Source organism: Bos javanicus, chromosome 10 (assembly GCF_032452875.1).
Source record: "Bos javanicus breed banteng chromosome 10, ARS-OSU_banteng_1.0, whole genome shotgun sequence".
Lineage (NCBI taxonomy): Eukaryota > Metazoa > Chordata > Mammalia > Artiodactyla > Bovidae > Bos > Bos javanicus.
In genome coordinates, this window is record NC_083877.1 from 84,278,948 (window position 1) to 84,301,802 (window position 22,855).

Consider the following 22,855-nt stretch of genomic DNA (forward strand, 5'->3'; position numbering starts at 1 on the left):
GATCCAAATCAGGCTCCTGCTCTCTCGGGTTGGGGTGCTAAGGGCCATGATTCTGGAGTCAGCAGCTTGGGGGTGAGTCTCAACTCAGCCAGCAACACAGCTGTATGACTTGGGGCAAGTTACTTAACCTCTCTGATCCTGGCTTTCTCTGCTGAGAATGGGGAACAGTGACAGCCACTGACTGGGGCCACTGTGAGGATGGACCAAATCACGTGGTGCCTGGCCCACAGGTGCTTCGATACATTCCTTCCTTTGCCTTCCTTCCCACCTGCTGGTTGGTGGAGGGGAAGTAAGCCCTGGGCTCCTTTGACCCCTTCTGCTGCCCCACCTCCCAGCTGCCTCCATTCTGTAAAACCTCCCTGGGAACCTGGTGTCTGGGGAGCTCAGGTGATTTTCCACCTTCTTGGTTTTGTGGTGGGATGTGTGAGTTGAGGATCTGTTGATTATTAAGAGTTTAGCTCTGCTTATTGTCTTCATGTTGCCCTCCCTGGGAGCCCCTACGTGGTGAGTGGACGTGGCGGAGACTGGGGTTCACCACATGGTTCGCCCTGCACGCAAGGGCCCCCCATGTCCCGACTTGGATCCTCACCTGATCAAGCCCCCTGGCTCAGGGAGCCTCAGAGCCTGGATCCTGGGGTGCTGGCACTCAGGGTCCCTGGTGGGGCAGGGGTCAGGGCTGTGATGTCTTTCCAGGTTCGGGTGCTGCCCTGATGGGGTGACCGCGGCCAAGGGGCCTCATCAGGCGGGCTGCATGAGCTCTTACGGACGCGACAACACCGGGGGCAGGCCAGGATCAAGAGCAGCGGCCTCCACAGTGAGTGTCTGCTCACCCCAGGGCCACGAGTCCAGCCCGGAAGCCTGCTCAGTGCCTCTGTGACGCGGGCTCGTGGCAGCTTTGACCTTGAGAAGGGAGGTCCCTGAAGCTTGCTGGCCTGGCTTGTCCTCTCGAAGGCACAGGTTTCCGTGACGGGCCCTGTCTGACCTTCTCCGGGATGTGATCTCCAGGACTGGGGTTCTGCTCAATGGGGTCATAGTTCTGTCCCTCTCTCTTCCTGCCATCCTCCCCCCAGCAGCCTGGAGTCCTCCTACCAAGAGCCAGACCTCCATCTAACTTCCCAATCCTGGGCTCTCTCCCCAGGTCCCCAGTGCCCACCGGCCCCAGGCCCAGCAGAATGAGCCCAGCGAGTGCCGGGGCTCCCAGTTCGGCTGCTGCTATGACCACGTGGCCCCTGCGGCAGGTCCTCTGGGGGAAGGCTGTGTGGGCCAGCCCAGCTCTGGTGAGTGGCTGATCCTCCTCGTCCTTATTGGTGGGAAGGCTCTCGTCCCACTCTGCTCACTGCCCCGCCCCCCAGAGCCCCCCGACTTCCTCCTGGCTGGTTTATCACTTGTTTCTTCCACCAATATTCCTGGCACCTGCCAGGTCCTGGGCTGGAGAACGGTGCTGGATTATCCTGCCCGACAGGTCATCCTTGCCCCTGAGTTTGCACTCGTGGCTGCCTGGCTGCCTGTGGGAGCCGGGAGCGTGGTCAGTGGGGAGTCCACGGAGAAGGAAGACCTGTGCTGCCCCTTGGGGCTCAGCCCCCTCCAGAGGCAGTGGGGGGGTGGTCAAGACTGGGATGGATGGGGTGGCCACCCTGCCTGAGATGCGTCTTGGAGGAAGGACCGTGAGGTGGGAGCACATGCCCACGTGGAGCTGCTAAGGACCATCCCGGGGATGCCGGAAGCCAGGGGGCAGAGTCTGCAGGGAGCTGGGTCGGGGGGGCTTTAAGTGGGGGGTCTGGAGGGTCACATCTGAGTGTGGAGAAGGATGGCTAGGCTGGGGGCTGGAGAAGGTTCTGAGCTGCTAAGGGGCCCCAGGAACAAGGGTGGGCCCCCTCCCTGGGCATCTTGGCAGCCTGTGAGGGCTCAGGGCTGGGGGTATTCCTTCTGGGCGAAGCACGTCAAAGGTTGGCCCTGGGGCTGCTCTGTGTGTGCTGGGGGGGGTGGGGAGGAGCACGAGGGAGCCCGTCCAGGGAGGTCACAGCCCTGATCCTCTGCAGGGCTCCAGCTCCGGGGGTGCAGAACAGGCTGGTTCTGCTGGGGTCCCGGGGCAGTGAGCAGAGTCTGTCCCTGGAGTCAGTCAAGCCCCTGGCAGTAGTGTGGATGTGCGCTGAAGCTGGGGAGGGCCTCGCTCCTGAGTCCCGGGCTGCGTTCGCAGCTTCCCTACTGAGTCCCGGTGACCTGCGTGCTTCCTGCCCCCCTCAGCGTACCCCGTGCGGTGCCTGCTGCCCAGCGCCCACGGCTCCTGCACCGACTGGGCTGCCCGCTGGTACTTCGTCCCCTCCGTGGGCCAGTGTAACCGCTTCTGGTATGGCGGCTGCCATGGCAACGCCAACAACTTTGCCTCAGAAGAGGAGTGTGTGAGTGCCTGCCGGGGACCCCAGCCCGGGGCGGGGGCCTCTGGCCAGAGCACCCATGGAGATGGTGGCAGCAGCGGTCCTGGGGGCCAGCAGGAGGCTAGCCAGCATGGGCCGGGGCCCATGGTCCAGAGAGGACCCTTGCCTTCTGGTGGCCTCCGGTGGCAAGACCAAGAGCCTGGGCCAGGGGTGACGGACCACAGACAGGCCTTTGGAGAGGGGCCCTGGGGCCAGGAGACTGGGCCCAGTCCCCCTGGACTGAGCGGAGATGCAGGACGACCAGCGCCTCCTTCCCGTGGCTCCTCCTACAGGTGAGGCCCCCCACTTCCCCAGGTGGGATGGGGATAGGGATGCAGGCAGGCCAGAGGCTGAGCCTTTTAGGGCTAAAACCCTGAGATCAGCTGGGCCTCCTTCCACCTTTCACCTGGAGTCTTCCGGCTGGAGGGCTTTGCTACCATCATTCCATAGGTGGGGAACCTCAGGCTTTGGAGACATGAGGCTTGCCCAGGGTCAGGTGGATGGTGGTGCCTGAATTCTCCAGCAGATCTTGCGGGTATGGTCCAGGGCCTGTCTAGTTGAAGCTTCAGAGCTTCATGGCCTCTGGCAAGTCATCCAGCTTCCCGGAGCCTCAGTTTCTCGACCTGTAAGATGGTGATATGATCTCACAGGTTTAGTGTGGATCCCGGTCGTCGTCACTCTCTGTGTCATATTAATGAGAACTGGGAAGATTAAAAACAAAACTGAATCCCGAGGGATCCAGCGTGCGTTTGGTTGCCCAGCTGCTTCTCTCCCACGCTGTCCGTCCTGGGGCCCTGGGGCCCTGGGCCTAATCTGTGCTCATTTTTTTTTGCCTGTGTTTGTGTGGGGGTTTCTCTCCCTGTGGTGAGCAGGGTTTCCTCTCTGGTTCTGGGTCACGGGCTCCGGGCGTGCGGGCTTCAGTAGCTGTGGCTCATGGACTTAGGTCCCCTTTGGCATGTGGGTTTCTCAGATCAGGGATTGAGCCTGTGTCTCCTGCACTGGGAGGCGCTTCCTAGCCACGGGACCCCCAGGGAGGTCCGTGTTCTGTGCTCTTACGGGAACAAGTTGAGGGCACAATGCCTGTGGGTATTTTGGGGGTGGGGAGGGGAGATTCTTGATTCCCCAGACATCTGGAGAGTGGCTTCCATGAGAAGTACCTCTGGTACTTCCATGGGTACCCTGGGGGTACCTCTGGTACCCATGACGGGGTACCATGCTTGCTGTGGGGACGCACTGATGAAGGGATAGTCCCTGATGCTGGCCCTCATGTGACTCTCTGTCCCACCTTCCCAGGATCACTCTGGCGGGCTCAGAGCCCTCTGTGGTGCAGGCAGCCATGGGGCAGTTGGTGCGGCTCTTCTGCCCGGAGGACGGCTCTCCAGACCCCCACTCAAGGTGGCAGAAAGACGGGCGGCCCGTCTCCTCTGACAGGTGGATGCAGCCCGCTCCCCTGCCCAGCCCCTCCAATTCCCGGGGATGGGAGGGTGAGAGAGCAGGGGGCAGCCCCTCCAGTGGGAGCCAGGCTCACTGTTGCCTCAGGACACAGCGCTCAAGCCCCCTCCCCGCCCTTAGGCACCAGCTGCAGTCCGATGGCTCCCTGGTCATCAGCCCCCTGAGGGCGGAGGACGCGGGCACCTACAGCTGTGGTGGCCCCGGGCCAGACCGTCACTCTCAGCAGGTCCAGCTCCACGTCACAGGTCTCATCCCCACCCCACCTAACCCACCCTTGGGTTCTTCTGGGCCCCAGGGTGGGGGTCCCAGCCAGGGTGCCCCCACACTGGGGGACTAGGGCAGGAAGCGGGCCGTGGCATCCTGGCGGCTGGGCCCCGGCGCTGCAGGTTGCCTGGGGCGGACGTCTTGCCCCGTGTGGCCCTCACTTCTCGTCGGTCCCCCGCCAGCCTCACGGGCACCGTTCTTCCACCCGCTTCTCCCCACAGCTCACCCCTTGCTTCTGGCCTCACAATAGGGGGTGACGTGGCCATGCCTTCTGAGGCTGAACCGAGGCACTTCCCCGAGACCAGGGACCCAGCCCAGGACCACAGTCCTCGGGACCCCAGCCGCGGGGGCCCCGCCGCCGCCTCACACCCGTGGCCCCTGACCAGGTGCGGTGTTCAGCACTGCTTGCCAGCCGCCTGCTCAGGGCTCTGGGAGGGGAGGGGAGGGCAAATGTGGCTCCCGGAGCCCGACCTCTGAAGCAGGGATGGGGAGTCCTGCCCACCACCGCGAGCACTGGGGAGCAGAGCCCGTCCTGGCCCCCGGCCTCAGGAGCTAGAGGGCTGAGCCGGCCTTGAAGAAGGGAGTTTACAGAGCGGGTGCAGAGGGCTGGAGGGGCCCACGTCAGGGACCTGGTGCAGGGTGGGCAGGACGCAGAAATTCTGGGTGGCTGAGGTGAGAAAGCCGGAGCTGGATTTGAGCCTGGGTCCCAGATACTTGTCGATATCTCCCAACCAGAACAAAGAGCTGAGGCTGGAGAGCGGAATCTGGTCAGGGTTGTGGGGAGAAGGGGCCCATGAGGCCGGGTAGGGGTCCCGTCCCCAGGCATGGTCGGGAGGAGGCAGTGGCGAGGAGCCTGTCCCCTGGCATGGTCGGGAGGAGACAGCGGCGAGGAGCCCCCTCACAGCTGAGTGATGCTTGCTCTGCAGGGTGCGTCTGGACCGGAGCCAGCCCGGGGTGCTGGACGCCCAGCCGGGCCAGCAGGTCCGGCTGACCTGTCGTGCTGAGGGCTTCCCGCCCCCGACTATCGAGTGGCAGAGAGACGGGCAGCCTCTCTCCTCCCCCAGGTTTGTTCAGCTCCCCTCCCCTGTCCTGCCTCTGGCCCCGCCCCGTCTGGGCAGATGCCATCCCCTGGTCAGACCTGAGCGCGACCCCAGGGCCTCTTGAAGGACGCGGTTGCTGGGCGAAGGGCTCCTTGGGCAGACCACGCTGGGATCTCTGGGCCTTTCCAGAGTGTGGCTAGCGGACAATTGTAAGAAGCCAGCCAACAGGTGACGGCCTGTTGGGAGGAAGTGGAGGCAGACACCCTTCTGGCTGTAATCATAAGAGCTAACATATATGGGCCCTGTGCTGAGGCTTAATCTCTTTCACGGGACGTGCAGAAGAGCTAAAGTGGTGCTGTTTTATCCGCGTGTGACGCACAGAAGCTTAACACCACCCAGCTCCTAAGTGACTGAACTAGGACCGAGCCTAATAAACGAGTGTAGGAAAAAAACCTCGAAACCCAAACCAGAATTATTTTGTATCCGAAAACTTGCAATGATTTGCTTGTTGCCAGGTTTTAAAGTCAGGCGTCCTTAAGTAAACGAGAGTGCCAGCAGCTGGAGGGTGGTCAGACCCCGCTGACTGGCAGGGCCCACTCAGCCTCTCACCAGGGGACGGGAGACCCTGACCCCGCTCCCACCCACTGGGAGCCTTGGGATGGCGCCACCTGACTGTGCTTGGCCTCCCCAGACACCAGCTGCAGTCCGACGGCTCCCTGGTCATCAGCCGCGTGGCTGTGGAGGATGGAGGCTTCTACACGTGTGTCGCGTTCAACGGGCACGACCGGGACCAGCGCTGGGTCCAGCTCCGAGTGCTGGGTGAGGCGCAGCCTGAGTGGGCGGGTGCGTGTGGCCAGTGGCCTCTGGGGTCAGGAGGGGCACCGCGGGCATGCCGTGGCTGACAGTGCCCCCTCCTTGGGCCCAGGGGAGCTGACTATCACAGGGCTGCCCTCCACAATGGAGGTGCCGGAAGGGGACACGGCCAGGCTGCTGTGTGTGGTGGCAGGAGAAAGCGTGAACATCCGATGGTCCAGGTGAGGCTCTGTCCCTGGCCCTCAGGCCCTCACCCTGAGCTCCACAGCCCAAACCAGGGCTGGGGGGCCCACCTTTGTGCAGAACGTTGCTGCCACCCGCACCCCTCCCCCTCACGTCTGCTCCCGGCTCCTGGCCTGGTGCCAGGGGAAGGGGCTACAGCGCCCGCCTCCCTTAATGGGGAAGCCCCGCCAGGACCACTCTCTTCTCTGCTGGTCGGGCTACACACCAGAGCTTCTCAGGCTCGGCACTGTTGACGTTTTGGGCTGATGGTTTTAGTTGTCGGGGTGCATTGGGGGATGTTTAGCCGTGTCCAGCCTCGGGGTGCCTGTAGTACTCCCTCCCACGTCATGGCCACAGAAAGTCTCCAGGTGTTGCCAGATGTCCCCTGGGTGGCGGATGCTCTGCTAGGCTGAGAAACACTGGGCTCCACTCAGCTCTGGGGGCTTTGGGTGGTCTTTTACCCCAAGTCTGCTGGGCTTTTATTCATTCAGCAGTTTGATGCCCCCTTCCTCCTTGCAGTATGTCAGGACGACGCTAGGCACTGGGGATCCTGGTGTAATCTGAGCCCCCCCGACACTCCAGGTGGGAAATAGCCCAGTATCCCCCAGGCTCGGAGGAGGTTTGCCCTGAGTGTGTCTGGGTCAGTGGGTGGCTCTGGAGGGAGCCTTAGACGGCCTCCTCCCCGGCCCTGGGAGAACCAGCTCAGCACCCGCCAGGGCCTGGAGGTTCTCCCAGCATCCTTTCCCCTCCAGGAACGGGCTGCCGGTGCGGGCCGACGGCCACCGTGTGCACCAGTCCCCGGACGGCACGCTGCTGATCCACAACCTGCGGGCCAGGGACGAGGGCTCCTACACGTGCAGCGCCTACCGTGGAAGCCAGGCCGTCAGCCGCAGCACTGAGGTGAAGGTGGTCCCACCGGGTAAGGAAGGGCCACCCCAGGCAGCTGCTTGTCTTCGGGAGCTGGCCGTGTGCAGCCGGATGCGGAGGGCACGGGCTCTGCAGTCGGAGGGGCTCTGCCAGTTCCTGGTTGTGTGACTTGGGGCGGGCCAGTCGTCACGTGGCCCGAAACAGCCCTGGGAGGGAACCGCCAGGGCCCAGCTGTGCTGGTTGGCCTGGACGGTCACGGCTGTCGGGGCCGTAGCACCTCACCAGGACCATGCAGGGCGTCAGGCCTGGCTGCCTCCTATCTGCCAGGCTGAGCCCGGAACTGGCCAGGTTAGAGGTTGCAGTCTGGTAGAAATGTTGCTTAGTGAGCAGGACTGACGGTGGGCTTCCAGTTTATGAAGACAGGGACTGGAACCCAGCCAGGGCCCGGCATCACCGGGTGCTCAGGCTGAGTGTTTGTGTGTGAAGGTGGTACCTTGGGGAAGGCACCATCCTGCAGGGGCCGCTTTTCACCTCAGTCGTGCCCAGCAGATAGATCTCTTGTCCACATACTTACCAAACTTACAAGACTTGAGACAGGCCAGAGTGCAGATTTAAGTGAGAGAGATTGCTGTCAGGGGGCCCCCACATGGGCATGTCTGTGACTAGGTAGAGATGTGTCTGCATAGGAAGCCAAACTAGAACCAGAAACTCAATTGACACTGAAGTTTGGTGGTGCTCCTAATGATGCATGGTCACCAAGATGAAATGGTGTGATGGGACTGCCTCCGGGACAGCACACTTATGGCCTCAGTCCGGCTGTCTGTCTTCTGCCCCGTTAGATGAGTGTTGGTAATCTGAGACACTTTCTTTGGGGGAGGAGGGCACTTCTTAAGGAGAAGCTATCTTCCTCTCTAACTGTGTTGGTTCCGTCAGTTAAGCTGTATGTGTCTGCCATCACCCATTTAAGCTTTTTGTGGCATTTCACTGCTTGAGGCTGCCTCACTGCCCTGTTCATGGTCTGGTGGCATGCTGGAACTGCAGTGTTAGTAAGGGGGAGGGGCCTTGAGCTGGTCCCACTCTGGGGACAGCTTGCAAGCTTGCTTTCTCTTTTTTTCTTTATTGGAGTATAATTGCTTTGCAATGTTGTGCTAGTTTCTGCTGTACAACAAAGTGCTCTCAAGCTTTTTACCTAAAGGTTTAAGGTGAGAAACAGAAAATACTGTAAGGTTAAAACATGGGGAGTGGGGCTCACTCTTCGGAATGGGATGCCCATTACGTGCTGGTTATTTTAGCCATGGTTACTATGTGCTTCAGTTGCTATCTCTTTAACTCCAAATGAGAGAGCAGACACGGAGAGCTTATGTAACCGTTTGCCCCAAGTCCCCTGGCTGGAAGGGGAGAGCCACGATGGTGCCCAGCCTGCACCATCACGCCCAGCACCTGCTCACCTCTGCCTGTGATGAGTCCAGGAGCTACGACAGCTGAGATTAAGTTGGTAACGAAAGTGGCGATTGTTAAAAACAAGCATAAACGGCTTGTCCTTTATGTAAATGTAGGTGGTCCGCACTCTTGTTACACTGACGAGCCAGCCTTCACAAAGCCGTCGGCTGCTCAGGTGTTATCTACTAGTTGTATCTGGGGGGAGGTGTGGAGGGGGGCCTTCTGCAGCCCCGTGAGGTGACTTTGGGGAGCTGCTGTCAGGCCTAGCCAAGGCTGAGCCCTGAGAGCCCCTCCCAGAAAGAAAAGGGAGGTTAACTAGACAAATAGACTTCAGTCCGAAGACAGAGCAGCAGAATGAAAGTCCCACGGTGATTTATAAGTTATGGACGTGACGAGCAGGTTCAGAGGGGAGGCGCCCGGCGCTTAGCGCTCAGTGTCGCATCAGCGCCACTGCTCATAGCCTGTCCTCCCGTCACTGGCCTGACGGGCTCTGCTGTCTCTGGGGGAAGTGGGAACTGGAAAGCTGGGGAGCTAAGTGACTGAGCTGGGGCTACTGAAGGCACAGAACGCTTAAGTGGGAGGAAACCAGCAGTGAGAGACAGACCGCTCTTGCCAACTCAAAACTGTGCTTGGGGCTGACCCCGCTCTCCTTGTCCAGAGGCCACGGCCATATATTCTGCGGCTCTTCAGGTCTCAGTCAGAGCAGGGGGTTAACTTCCAGAGATGTTTAATCAGCTGGAGAGTCAATATCTGGGGGTCTGCGATGGGCTGTGCACTGGGGCGAGCGGTGGGGGTGGGGGAGAGCTATAAAAGGATAACAGGAGGCCCACTGCATGCCGAAGCGGGGCTCAGGGCAGTGCAGACCGTGTGCCCTCAGCTGGACACACAGGTGTTACCGGGATACAGTGACCGGCATCTCTGGGAACCTGGCGGTTACAGCGCTGCTCTCCTTTAGGGAAATGACAGGGCAGGTGAGTTTCCAGCCACACGGAACTTTCTCACCACCCTCTCCCCCCCGGTGTCTCACAGTGCTGGCCACCCAGCCCCGGGACCCCAGCAGGGACTGTGTCGACCAGCCGGAGCTGGCCAACTGTGACCTGATCCTGCAGGCCCGGCTCTGCGGCAACGAGTACTACTCCAGCTTTTGCTGTGCCAGCTGCTCCCGTGTCCAGCCGCCCGCGCAGCCCGTCTGGCAGCAGGGACACAGCTCATAGCACTGGGAGGAGAAGGCTCTCGGTCTCCCCTCTCTGGCTGAGGAGGGAGTTCTCCTCCGCAGACACTGGCCTGGTCAGAGCCGCCCCCTGCCGTGGAGTGCCAGCAGCAGCGGTCCCAGCGGTGTCGGCTTCTCTGGCTTCACCGGTGCCTGCTGGGATGTCAAGAAGCGGCCACTTGTTTGCAATAAGGACATCTTTCACTTGACAGTTTCTCTCTATAATTTGTTATACAGGATCAGCTCACTGTGTTCTTAAAGCCAGCTACCAGGGTTCTCACTTTGCTGAAAGCTGGGTGGGGAGGTGTGTCCTATCTGATTGGGGAAGGTAACTAACTCCTGGTGTGTATATTAGGGAAACATTCTTTGCTAGAACTAGGTCTCATCTGGGGTCCAGATATGGTTCATCGCTCCAGTCTCTCTAGCCCTTCCTAGGGAATATGGCGACCAGCTTTAGCTGGTTGCTATAGTAGCACAAAGTTGGTGAAAGCCCTCAGCAAAGTGGGAGATAATGAAAACTAAAAACCAGGCTATTGTAAAGCACAGTACCAACAGGATAGGGGGACCAGTGGAAGGGAGGGCGACGTTAAGAAAGGGAAAAGGGAAGTGGTTTCAGAGTTAGGTCATTCTTCCTCTCAGCCTCTTAAGGCCTTGATGCTAAGACAAGAGGCCTGGTTTCAATGAGCTTCCACGTCCCTTTCCACTTTAACCTTCTCCCAATCCCCCAGAGGACGGGCTGGGCCTAGTAACAGAGGTCTTTCTGGGGCACAGGAAAAACCAGCATTACCGGGACAGGTGATTTCTATTACCAACACTCTAGCTGGAAAAGAAACAATTGCTTCATGGTTGAGTGATACTTCTTGGTCTACCTCTCATTCAGCAACAGAAACATGGGCCAGGACAGAGGTCTTTTTTTCTTTCCAGTTTTAAAAACCATTGAGGTGCATCCCCTTCCGTGTACCATGGCTGGTTTGGCTATAGAAATTGGAAGGTAAGGACTACTTTCTTGGACTCCACTGTTCTCTAGTTAAATCACTATTTGTCAAATTGGTGGCATACTCCAGACCTTAGCTAGCTCTTGGAACCAGTCACAGAGCGGTGGGGTATGGTGAGAGTAAAACTCAGTCTAGACCAGTGGTTCTCACACTGGGAGCTTTTTCAAGAAATGAAGATGGGGGTCTACTGCCCGGAGATTTTAATTGGTCTGGAGTATGGGCTGGATATGAGGATTTTTAAAAGCTCCCAGATGACTCTCATATATATCCACGGTTCAGAGTCACTGCTGTAGCCCAAATTCTCAGAATGTGAGTCTTGTTAAAATGCAAATTCTGACAACTAGGTCTGGGCTAGGGCAGAAGTTCTGTGTCTCTACATAACTGCCAGGTTCAAGTCTGCACTTGGAGCAGCAAGAATCTGACATCAGAGATGTGCTTAGGAACGACCGGAGGCTCGAGTATGAATACAGATAGGAACTTTAAGAGAATACTAGCCCCAGTGAAAGATTTTTCTAGCCATCAAACTAGAGATCTGCGGCAGCAGTAGAATGCAGAGAGGACAAGACCACAAGGAACTAAAACTCATTCGCTAATAGAGAAAAGCGCAAAGAACAGCTCTTCATGGCAAAAGCTTCTACCACGAACATTTATTTTTGTTAAAGCAGACTGTAAATTCTCATCAGTACAAATATATATATAACTTACATCTGATTGTAAGGCCAACATTCGAAAGTAAAAATGAGATGGGATCTTACGTGGTTACCAGAGGTCAAGTGGCTACAACTGAAAACAGGATGTTCGGCTCACCACAAGAGGGAGGGATGCACGCACGCACACATAACACACACACGCAGTCCTAACAAGACTGGGCCCTCCATCCCCACAAAACTCGGAACAAAACTTAAAAGGACAAAACAAAACCCACCAAGACCTACATGACAAACCAACACGGTAACCTGCGTTCCCGTCTCATGGATATGATTACATCATTGTCACCTTAGTGTTAAAGGATTAACATAAGGAAACTGCAGCAGTATAGAAAAGAAAAGACATTCTCTATTTAGATTGAACCCATTAAAATAATGACATTAGAATTTTTCATTACAGGTGTAAAACCAGGACAATACTGCTTGCTCTTTATTTAAAACTACTACCTAGCTGACGGTACTGGTCATAAGCGTGATTGTTGTTGCAGTGTGCTACTTACAGTAAATGATACCAAGTGAGCTAGGGATCCCACCTGCAACTTCCAGCCCTTCCTCTCTTTTACTTCAATAGGCATCAATGATAAATCAATCTTATGTACAATTTCTTACAGCTAACCCTTTTACCTTTGGCAAGATTACTTACAACTCATACAACTTTTTAATAGTGAGAACTATTTAAAATATTCTAAATGCATAAAAATAAAGATTTTGGCTTTTTGATATATATTTATAATATTTATTCTTACTCAAAATGGAAGCTCAACTTTACCCCTAAGATACAGCTCTGCTGGGCAGCTCCTGACGGGCCCTGCTGGGAATTCCAGCAGCACAGCCTGCCTCTCGTCCCAAGTCCCGGCACAGGCCACCCTGTTCTTGATCTTTAAGAAGGCCAGTGCTGAGAGCAGGTAGATGAAAGGCCTGAAAAACTAAGGGAGATCGTTTCGCTTCCCGTTGTGTTGTATATTCCAGTAAATGTGCTTTGAATACAGATTCCTGTTCAGATACTTCTGCCTCTCTGTTGCCAGAGACTGGTAAGTGGCTGAGGGAGGCGGGGCAGAGGATGACAGCTCCTTGACTCTCTTAGTCTAGCTGCAAAACAGCTCTTCCCTAGGAATGGGTCTCTCCACTTTCTCAGTCACCCCCATCCACATGCTATGCCTGGACATGCCCTTGGGGACCTTTGGGATTAGTGAAAAGCATATTGGTTGGGAATGCAAAGTCCCCTTTGCTCCTCTGACCTCCACCCCCCTGCCCGGGCCTAAGTACAGACAAAATACGTAAGCCATAAGGACTGCTTAAAGTTCAATTTCAAAAGTCTTCTGTAAATCACTGGAGAAAGGATTGGTGGGGGAGGGGTTAGTACGCTGCTTGGACTTGCTTTCCAAGGCTGCCCACTGGGCCTCGAAGGGATCCACCGTGCAGGTGCCTGCAGGAGCCTCAGTCTGCTTGTCTCCTGAGGCCAACCTGCTGTCGTCTACGCCATTGAGAGCTGCAGAACCGTTGAGGTGCTGAGCAGGAGGCTTAAAGAAGGGACTGGCAGTAGCACTGCTTGTCTCGTACTGTGGGAATGTCTGCTGCTTGACCAGGCTGGGAGACTGATGGGGCTGGGCAGCCTGTGGGTGGCCTGCGGTGCCAAACACGTTGGCGACCATCTGGGAGGGAGTGATGCCCACCACGGGCACGTTAGAGGCTGGATAGGTCATCCCGTTAGCCACAGGATAGGACTGGGCAGCGACAAAGGCTGGCTGCAAGGGTGGGACCACGCCCACTGGCACGGGCTGAGAGGTGAGGAATGCATTTCCTTGGAAAGGTGGCACTGGCTGGGAGATGGCAGTGGGTGGGGGCGGCTGGAGAACCGGCTGCAGAGGGGCAGCTGAGGCCTGGGGCTGCTGAGCCCGGACGCTCTTGGACACCTCCTCCAACCAGCGGTCGGCCTCGGAGGGAGTGCGTCTGTGACCAGCCTGGAAGAGACCTGGAGAGACAGCACCGGAAGACTGACCCCACTCGGTCCCTGGAAGCAACAAGAGGAAGAGAGGGAAGAATCAGGATCTTCAGGGGCTTTTTTCTTCACCTGATAATCTCGGTTATTTGAATGATCGTAATGTGGAACAAGCCCCCCCAGGGGGATAGTCTGTGGTTTTGGTAGGTGGGAGGAAAGTCTATTACCAGCTGAGGAGGTTTCCTGGCAGGACAGGGAGAACCCAGGAGACCTCAGCCGTGTGTCTGTGGTCTACCTCAGCCGTGTCGGGAAGCTGCCAGAGATGGCTCAACTGCACAAAACTGAAGCTGCTGGCTGGCATCAGAACCCTGGCCCCACTGCTGTGGCTCATCTATGGTCCAGAAACCAGCTTGCACACACTCTAAAGAGCTGAGGTGATTCACCTTCTGCTCTAACAGAATGAGAAGAAAATAACCAGGGACTTGCTGCCGGCCTTTCAGACACATGTCTTCCTGGTGAACTGCCTTTTTGTAGCCTTTTTTGTAGGCCTGCTGTTGTAGGAGGCAGGCATATCCACAGATCTAGATCCAGACACAGGCTCTTGCGAGGGAGGGCCTGGGGATCTGTGTCTTATGAAAGCTCTGTGGGTAGCTCTAGGGTCCTAAGAACTATCAATCTTACCTCTAAGAGCTCCTCTCTGACACCATTCTTCCTTAATAGTTTATTTCCAAAAGGGATCCCACTTTTCCTAAAAGGACTCCTTCCTGGTTCCCACTAAGGTAAATGGCTGATTTTCACACCAAGGTCACTTATCTGATCCCAGAATCCTCACCACCATGTGTGGTCACCTTACCCGAATGTGTGGCTGCAATTCCCTTGTTAGCAGCATCAGGGGCATAGGCCCAAGGGTTGGTTTCACGCACAGGCATTGCTACGGGTGCTAGAGCAGTAGGGGCTGGCTTAGCAGCAAGCACATGGAAGGCTGAGTCAGTGCCATTAGCTACAATGGGAGCAGACAACATTGATGGAGTTAATTCATGCAGGGTGTACAGGTGACCCCTTGGAGCTGGGTCAGTCAGGCCAATATGCAATACTGGTGGAAAGATAAGACAGAAAAGTTGGTGTGGGATAACCATGCCATCTGCAATAAATACACAAACGTTCTGGCAAAGACGGAATCAGAGGCTGTAATTAAAATGGGTGTACTGATAAAGTTAAATGACTTTTAGAAAAACATGTTTATGGGGAAAGAGGTAATAAAGACTAAAAAACAATTTCAAATTAAGTTAAAAAGAACTGCTTTGTATTACAAGTAGCAAAAATCTATTCTAGACATAGCTTAGCCTTTGGCATAATGATAAAGTATCATCTATCACAATTTCAAAAGATCAGATTATGCCAACAATGGTTAATACAATCATCCTTATTATGTGTGAGGCACTACTCTAATAGTGCTTTAGTGCGCATCATCTCAAGCTACTCCATCCATGGGATTTTCCAGGCAAGAGTACTGGAGTGGGTTGCCATTGCCTTCTCTGATTATCTCAATAAATTCTCTCAAAAACCCCATATTACAGTTAAGAAATCAAACTTGGTACGTGTTTTCATTTGCTTAATTTATAATTTGCTACAGAATTAATTTAATCTTTTTACAAGATTTTTTTCCCCTTCAGTAATGTTTGTAATGTCAAGGCACTTACTGTTTTTTCTTGTCTCCCTTTAATAAAATCCAGTCCTTGCTCCTTTACTCCAAATGGCTATCCCATCAGCTTCTACTCCTTCGCCCAGCTCTCTATACTTGGTATAGAGCAGACAAGCAGGCACCTTCTGCCTTACACCATAATCATTCTCTCTTTAGGACTTGGCAACTATGCTTATGGCATTGGTGCTATTGACCCAGGGCTTGCCTAAAAGACTAGCTTATCCAAAAACTGCGAGTCCTCTAAAGGCAGGAAAAGGACTATATTCTATTTATAGTTTTGTATACCCACTACCCTGTAAATAGGCACAAAGTCAGCTGAATGTAACAGGAACTATATTCAGAAAGACTTGGGTTTATATCCTGGCTGTGTGATTTGGGAAATTTACTTAATCTTTCTGAGCCTAATTTTCCTTATCTGTGATGCCTATCTCAAAGGACTATTGTGAGGATTAAATGAGATGAGGAAAATGCATGAGTCCTTACCATGATGTACATGGCAGACATGCTGCTAAGTGCCCCATAAATAGTACCTATTACTGTTGGCAGTATAAATATCTGTTAGATGAAATGAAAAGCCACCTGATGCATATGAATATTAAGGTTTTGTTTTGTTTTTAAAGAGACTCCCTCCTAGAGGACAAGCATGTTACAGCTTTTCAACAGGTGCAGGCAAAAAAAGTCTGCACAGCAAAACTTCTTCTGAGCTCTCTCCCAAAAGAAATGAAGAAAGATCAATTATATAAGCTCAAATTCTAACATCTGTAATTTAAGTTATATAGGCTCTTTGTTGACCTTTGAGTCAGTCAGTTCAGTCGCTCAGTCGTGTCTGACTCCTTGCGACCCCATGAATCGCAGCACGCCAGGCCTCCCTGTCCATCACCAACTCCCGGAGTTCACTCAAACTCATGTCCATCGAGTCAGTGATGCCATCCAGCCATCTCATCCTCTGTCGTCCCCTTGTCCTCCTGCCCCCAATCCCTTCCACCATCAGAGTCTTTTCGAATGAGTCAACTCTTCGCATGAGGTGGCCAAAGTATTCGAGTTTCAGCTTTAGCATCAATCCTTCCAATGAACACCCAGGACTGATCTCCTTTAGGATGGACTGTGGACTTCCTTGCAGTCCAAGGGACTCTCAAGAGTCTTCTCCAACACCACAGTTCAAAAGCATCAATTCTTCGGTGCTCAGCTTTCTTCACAGTCCAACTCTCACGTCCATACAAGACCACTAGAAAAACCATAGCCTTGACTAGGTGGACCTTTGTTGGCAAAGTAATGTCTCTGCTTTTGAATATGCTATCTAGGTTGGTCATAACTTTCCTTCCAAGGAGTAAGCATCTTTTAATTTCATGGCTGCAGTCACCATCTGCAGTGATTTTTGAGTCAATACTATTAATTCAGTATCTCTGAAAACAACTTTTACTAATTCTTCAATGCTACAAAGACTAGTTTTAGGATACTTGTTATAGAAGATGAAATGAACTGAAGAGCCAAGAGAAGTGCCTTTTTCTTTATGGGACTCTTGTGAAAGGGCAAAGACTAGGTGAGTCCAGTCTTGGCACCATTGTTATTTTGGGCCTGACTGTTCTCTGTTGTGAGATGGCTACTGTGTACATGGAAGGATGTTTACGGGCCTCCCTGGCCTCCACTGGGATGTCAGTAGTAACCACCCCCTGCCACACCACAAAACCCAAACATCTCCAGACAACGGATGCTAAATTTTTCCCAAGGGGGCAAAATCACCCCAGCTTTCTTTACTGTGGTAAAGAAAGCATGAAGCTAGAACCAACTCTGATGACTGCTGTTTCTGGAGAACTGGTTGGGTGCTTTGTCTCTTAACAGTTAAGTAGCAAATAAAGCAGTGGGTTGGGACTACTGATGCTCCTGACAGGATGGAGTGAAAGGAGGGCAGGCACATGCAAAATGCAGACAATCTCAGGAAACAGGAGGGAACAAAGCACAAAGACACTGTCGCACAGGGAATGTAACGAACCTGAGTCAGTATCAAACAGGGAAACGCAGTGGGTCTGACCAGGTCTTGGGAAGCTCAGGATGCCAACTTACACTAGCGATCAGTGTCGTGAAAGTATTAGTTTCAAAGAAAATCGCAGGCTAAGTGAGCACCAACCTTGAAAGGCGGGAGACTGTGGTGCCACCACCGTCACTGGTTTGGTCATTGGGGCGGATGAGAAGGGATCCTCAGAGGGTGTGCTGAAGGCACTGGTGATCTGTGAGCACAGGGAGCTGATGCTCTCTGCTTCGCCGTCTACCTCTGGCACTGTAAGACAGACAGAAGATGGCTCCAGACAGAAAAACGGAACAAGTCTGGAACAGAATGGTGTCACGTGAGATGGCATTTTACACTGCCTCTGTTATTTGTGGAAGAAAAAGACTCAACTGTCAGGTGGGGCTATAAAAGCAACTTCAAGAAACTTACCACTATTCACTGGCTTTTTACATGAGAAGGTACAGAATGCTAACAATTCCTGCAGTAAGGTCTACCTTCCTCCCTTGCAAATCCCCAGATTTCTGTATTTCCTCTCCTGTGTGACACTGTTGAAAACACGCTGTTCTCTTTTTGTGCCAAGACTTTTGTTGCCAGTGAGATTTTTCTAGAAGACACATGCAACCTGTTTGTCTTCCAACCAGGTCCCAAGCTGGTGATGTGAGTTAAGTTCTAGAGGCCCCCAGTGACTCTTTTGAGAAAAATGGGTTAAAGTCAGGGGCACCAGTGGGCACTCAGTCCTTTTCTCTGTCATAAACTACGACAGTGTGATCACTGTCATTTTTCTCCAAAGTGTTAACATGAAAACGTGAACTGAGGTCTAGGACTCTAGAGGCTTTGTTCTTAATATTGACTCTGGAATACTTCTGTGTCACGGAGGAAGCTAATTATATGTGTTGAAGCTCTGTCTGCTCAAATGTGAAAAGAGAATAATGGTTTTGTTTCTCGCCTGCTCCAGAGGGAAATTGAAAATGAGGTACTTGAAGCATCTGGAGTTTTGGTTTTTATAGGAGTTGAGAGAGGGGTAAGACCCTCAGTAATGATCTAGTTTAACTGTTCTTTAGGTCGAGTTTTATCCATCAAAGAACTTAAATCTCTGTGCTTTTGTGCCACCAGCAGTGACAGTGCCCTACTGAGACACAGCTTCCTCAGATTCTGTTATAGCACTGGCTCAACATGTCTGAGAGCAAAGTAAAATAGGGCCCAATAAAAGCACTGACCGGATCTGACACTTTAGCTCCGGATCTTATGATGAGGATAGAGCTAGTGGGGTTGGCTCAGCTGTACAGAGGCCACACAAAGGCCTGTGTGACAGCTCTGAAAGGTAATGAGTATGTGTGAGCAATCCCACTGTCTCTGATGAACAACAGATCTTAGATTTATACAGGAGACCCGTTTAGAGTTTCCTCCCTAGGGAGCCAACCAGCCACAAGGACAAAGAGAACTTATCTATTTCTTCTGGTACATCTGACAGTGGTGCTATTTAACTGGATGTGTTTCCAAAGCCTTTTAAATTAATTCCGTGCTGGGTCCCAAATGGCAGAATAAGAAGGGAAACTTGAGACCCTTGATGTCTGAAAGCAGGTACACTTTCATCAGGACAAATCACAAACCGTGTAACTCGGACTAGGAATTCCCATCATGGCTCTGTTAACCTATTGCTGAAAAGAAATGAACAACTCCCATCTCTCTCCATGAACCTCCATTTTCTGCCAATGGGAAATGATACAAGATATACACAGCCACCAAACAGCCTCAGAAGACGGGTTGATAGTTTGATGGGATCAGGGACTCCACTGGAGGTGACGTGACACTTCAGTACCTGAAGTTGGGGATGCCGTGTTACCTGTGTGTTTTATGGGGAAATCAGTCTTCCTCTGCATAGTGGAAGGCAACTCATTGATGCGCAGGGACAGTTGGCGTTTAAAGGGTGACATCTTCTGGCTAAGAGCAGGAAATCCTCGGAAAGAGCCTTGGCGAGCAAGCTGTTCAATTGGTGCATGCCGGCGTGGGATGGCGTGAGGATTGTTCATCTCCAGAGAGGCAGTGGCATCCAGAGTGGGAGAGGTGGGAGAGGATGGGGAGGTGGCAATGTTGCCAGGGGCCACTGACGAACCAACAGCTGTCTTATCTGTATCAGCTCAAGAAAGTAGGAGAACGAGGACCTTAGGGCAATGTCTTCAAATGATTTGAGCTCACACCACTGAGGAACCCCAAAAACCTCCTAGGTCATTTTACCCATCTACTTCCCTATGTATCTCAAAAGACAGGTTAGAAGCAGGGCTCAGATCTCCTGTTTTTCAGATAAATAAAAGGTTTAATAATCTACTACATGTCTCATGGTATATCTACTATTCCCATGTAGTAATTAAAACACTGAACAAAACTAAACAAAACAAAAAAAACAAAACTATGAACTCTTAATGTAAGGTCTTTTAAAGAACAATGGTGCACTGTTTGCAATGTCTGCTTGCTTTCTGGCCGGTGGGGGGTACAGAGGACTTTAGAAGTGGCAGAGTCACAAGGGTCTAAACAAACTTAAGTTTGATTAGATGTTAAGTCATAAAGCAGGCATGGACAACAGGCTCTCTTGAATAAAAGCATACAAAAGTAAATTTTAAATTGGAGCAAACAAATACAAGACTGTTTCCATGTGAATACCTGCTGTAACACACTCTCATTGTGGTCAATCTCTACTTCCCCCTCACTCCCCACAATCCTCTGCAGATGCTAGGACTCAAGCATTTTGGCAGTTGCTGTAGTAGCAAAAAGTATTATTTGGTGGTATCAAAGAATATGCTTCCAGTCTGAAAATCACTGAAGCACATTAAATAACAGCTATACACATTCATTTGTCTAATTAAAATAGCACTGTGTTTTTTTAATTCTTTGGTATCCTGGCACAAATGTTGATAAGAAATGAAAAAATCATAATCAATACTTTAATTTCAAATAAAAACATATATTCTTTTTTTGGCTTAAAAATTAAAAGCTGTTTGGGTATTAGATTAATGAGTGCGTGCTAAGTCGCTTCAGTCATGTCCGACTCTTTGTGACCCCATGGACTGTAGCCCGCCGAGCTCTTCTGTCCATGGGATTCTCCAGGCAAGAATACTGGAGTGGGTTGCCATGCCCTCCTCCAGGGGATCTTCCAGACCCAGAGATTGAACCCAAGTCTCTTAAAGCTCCTGCTTTGGGAGGCGGGTTCTTTACCACTAGTGCCACCTGGGAAGCTGATGTTACCTAAAATGGCAGGTTTAGAATTAAAAGAATATAGTAAAAAATTAGCAAAATTATATTAATGTATATTTAAACCAAACTTTTTAATTTAAAAATACTCCTTGTTTTGGGTTTCAGCCCAAGTTATACACAAGAATGCAAAGCATTTTTTCCCTAAGCCCTATCACTCAGTTCTAAAATACACTGGCCTCAACTTCAGACAACAGCCTCCTGAGTGACTTGAATATTTGGACAGGCATTTTTGCTATGCTGCCAAGTGTACCTTAAAAAAACTCACATTCTGCAAAACCACACACTAAAGTTAATGGGGTTATGGGAAAATAGTGAGGGGCCAGCTTCTCAAAAATCTGTGGCCTTTTTTCATGAAAGTACTAAACAGTCATAAGCTAATAGAGTATCACTGAGATGTCTCTGCCTGCATTTCCACCTGGTATCACCATCTGTGGGTCCTTTGCAGCCTAAACCTGGGACTTGCACTTCCTTCAAGATGTAGGTCCTTGATAGGATTTGCTTTTCATAGAGATCAGATGCATCAGAATTAAAAAAAAAAAAAAAATCTGTTCCAGGATACAGGTTTTCCCAATTTTGCTTTTAAATGTCTTTGCAACTTGTTCAACTGCACTCTCAGCTTCCCCAGGTAGTTAAAATTAATGGACAGAGTCAATACTTTGAAGCCACTCTGTTTAGATTTTCAGCTTTGTTCTTAAGGTCTTCATATGTTGCTGAGTTCTCTATGCCCCTGACAGCTTCCAAATATTAACCTGTTGGGAAAAGCTGTTTTAAATAAACATACATTGTAGTAGAACAAATTGTACCTTTCTTGGCATCTTGGATTTGTTTCATAATCTCCTCTCTTTCTGCTTGCTCAGTGGCTGTGGTAACACGGAATGATCCTTCTCTCGTGAAAGTGGTTCGACTGGCATCGAAAGTAGCAGTCACTCCACATTCCTTCTCCCGCTTCTGCTTACGTTCTAAACAGGCTGCAAAGGCACAGCCTACAGCATGGCTCAGTCTTTCACCCTGTACATAACAGAATGTTTAAAAAACGTTTTTACAGTTATGGTGTCAACAACTACAAATTAGCTGGACCACAAATAAGTCTGTTTTCACACAGGCAAAATGTTAGTAACTCCAGCTTATTAGATTTTAGTGTATTAATACGCCAAATTAATCTAAATGAATAATACCTTACATCATGCTATGACCCTCTACTGCAGTAGGCACCGGGTAAAGTGGCCATTGGTAGCCTGGGCCCTGTCAGCAGCCACCAACACTTTCTTATTAGTCATAGGTTCCTCTGTCACTTGTGTCGGCTCTGGCCATCAGCTGAGAAGACACTGCTCAAAGTTCCAGGCCCTAAGTATTGACGCCCAAACCTCTACTTGCCATGCAGGGGAATAATAGGAATATTTACCACGCATTTCTAAGCAACAACTGGAAAGAGGGCATTTTTCAGAGCTTAAATTTTCTGCCAACATGTCTAGGAACAAAAGGCACAGACTTAAAACTTCAGATAAATACAACTCCAGCGATAAGAAGGAATCAGGTACAGGAAAGCTGAGCCTTCTCAGTCTCCCTTTCTGAATGCTCTTCTCTTGCCCTGTTTGGGCCCTCAGTGCTTACAGGCTCTCTCCCATACCACCCCTATTTTTTTTCAGCTCTCTCAAACCCCAACTCTACTTCCCAACCACACAGAGGCAAAAATAAAACCATGTTTTCAGCTACATTTTCTACTTGTACAGGAATTAAACAGCTAAGCCTGAATTTTTGGTGTGTGGAAGGAGAGGACGGTTTGTGAAACTAAATATTGTTTTAAAGATACACTGGATTATCTAGAGTAAATTTAATAAATTCAATGGATTCTTTTTTTTTTTTAATCAGGGTTTTCTGTATTTTAAACACTATCCCTAACTGTGGAATAAAAGGGTTAGAGGTGATACAATAACTGCTGGCATCTTTTAACAGTGAGGAGAGATATCTGAGAACAGGGAACCTTTTGTGGAGTTTCCAAGATCATACCATGTAAGCAGCTGCTCCTACATATGGCTCCGAGTAAGTAATTTCACTGCATTTTATATGCCAATATCAGATACCATAAGGAGAGGTAAACGTCTGAGACACTTCTGTCCCTAGGATTTCACATGATGGTAAACTGTAAAGTCTCATTTACAGACTGACAGACTCATTCTTTGTGAATCCACATGAGTTTCATGTAACTACTTAGCAGGATGATAAATGGGTAGGCATGGAAGCATGCAATAGGAGAGAGAGCAGAAAGAATTTTAGAACCCATCTGCATTTGAGCACAGCTCTAGTACAAGGACAGAGCTATAGGCCAAAGAAGCTTACTATTTCTGCTCAGCCTTATGGCAGAAGTTCCTGAAGACAGACTTGCCCTCAAGCTCCATCCCAGACTCACTGAGTAAAAAACTCTGGGGTGGGGCCCAGTCATCTAATTTAATGAGCTCTCCAGCTGATTCTGATACAGAAGAACCACTGTTTGATACCAAACAGCCTGAGGACTATGATTTGACAACAGAATGGTTTT

The 22,855-nt window shown here is 51.5% G+C and overlaps 2 protein-coding genes across 18 annotated transcripts in view; one reads left to right on the top strand and one right to left on the bottom strand.

Annotated features, from left to right (window-relative positions):
* The window catches only part of PAPLN (papilin, proteoglycan like sulfated glycoprotein), a 37,785-nt gene extending 25,637 nt beyond the window's left edge, over window positions 1-12,148 (top strand). For 3 of the 4 annotated variants that reach the window (XM_061429353.1, XM_061429354.1, XM_061429355.1), the window contains 11 exons: window positions 694-814; window positions 1,139-1,277; window positions 2,245-2,707; window positions 3,708-3,845; window positions 3,987-4,111; window positions 4,381-4,516; window positions 5,057-5,194; window positions 5,862-5,989; window positions 6,096-6,204; window positions 6,958-7,124; window positions 9,542-12,148. In XM_061429353.1, coding sequence (XP_061285337.1) covers window positions 694-814; window positions 1,139-1,277; window positions 2,245-2,707; window positions 3,708-3,845; window positions 3,987-4,111; window positions 4,381-4,516; window positions 5,057-5,194; window positions 5,862-5,989; window positions 6,096-6,204; window positions 6,958-7,124; window positions 9,542-9,726 — 1,849 coding nt within the window. In that variant the 3' untranslated portion in view covers window positions 9,727-12,148. Of the gene's footprint in view, window positions 1-693; window positions 815-1,138; window positions 1,278-2,244; window positions 2,708-3,707; window positions 3,846-3,986; window positions 4,112-4,380; window positions 4,517-5,056; window positions 5,195-5,861; window positions 5,990-6,095; window positions 6,205-6,724; window positions 6,924-6,957; window positions 7,125-9,541 lie in introns of those variants that run through there. The other variant, XM_061429356.1, reaches the window with a different exon arrangement.
* NUMB (NUMB endocytic adaptor protein) overlaps window positions 11,350-22,855 on the bottom strand; it is a 159,104-nt gene continuing 147,598 nt past the window's right edge. For 9 of the 14 annotated variants that reach the window (XM_061429368.1, XM_061429367.1, XM_061429365.1 and 6 more), the window contains 5 exons: window positions 21,123-21,327; window positions 18,914-19,207; window positions 17,191-17,340; window positions 14,217-14,363; window positions 11,350-13,435 (listed from right to left, as the gene is read on the bottom strand). In XM_061429368.1, the coding sequence (XP_061285352.1) occupies window positions 12,720-13,435; window positions 14,217-14,363; window positions 17,191-17,340; window positions 18,914-19,207; window positions 21,123-21,327 (1,512 nt within the window). In that variant the 3' untranslated portion in view covers window positions 11,350-12,719. The remainder of the gene's footprint in view (window positions 13,436-14,216; window positions 14,364-17,190; window positions 17,341-18,913; window positions 19,208-21,122; window positions 21,328-22,855) is intronic. The other 5 variants (XM_061429366.1, XM_061429364.1, XM_061429370.1 and 2 more) reach the window with 3 other exon arrangements.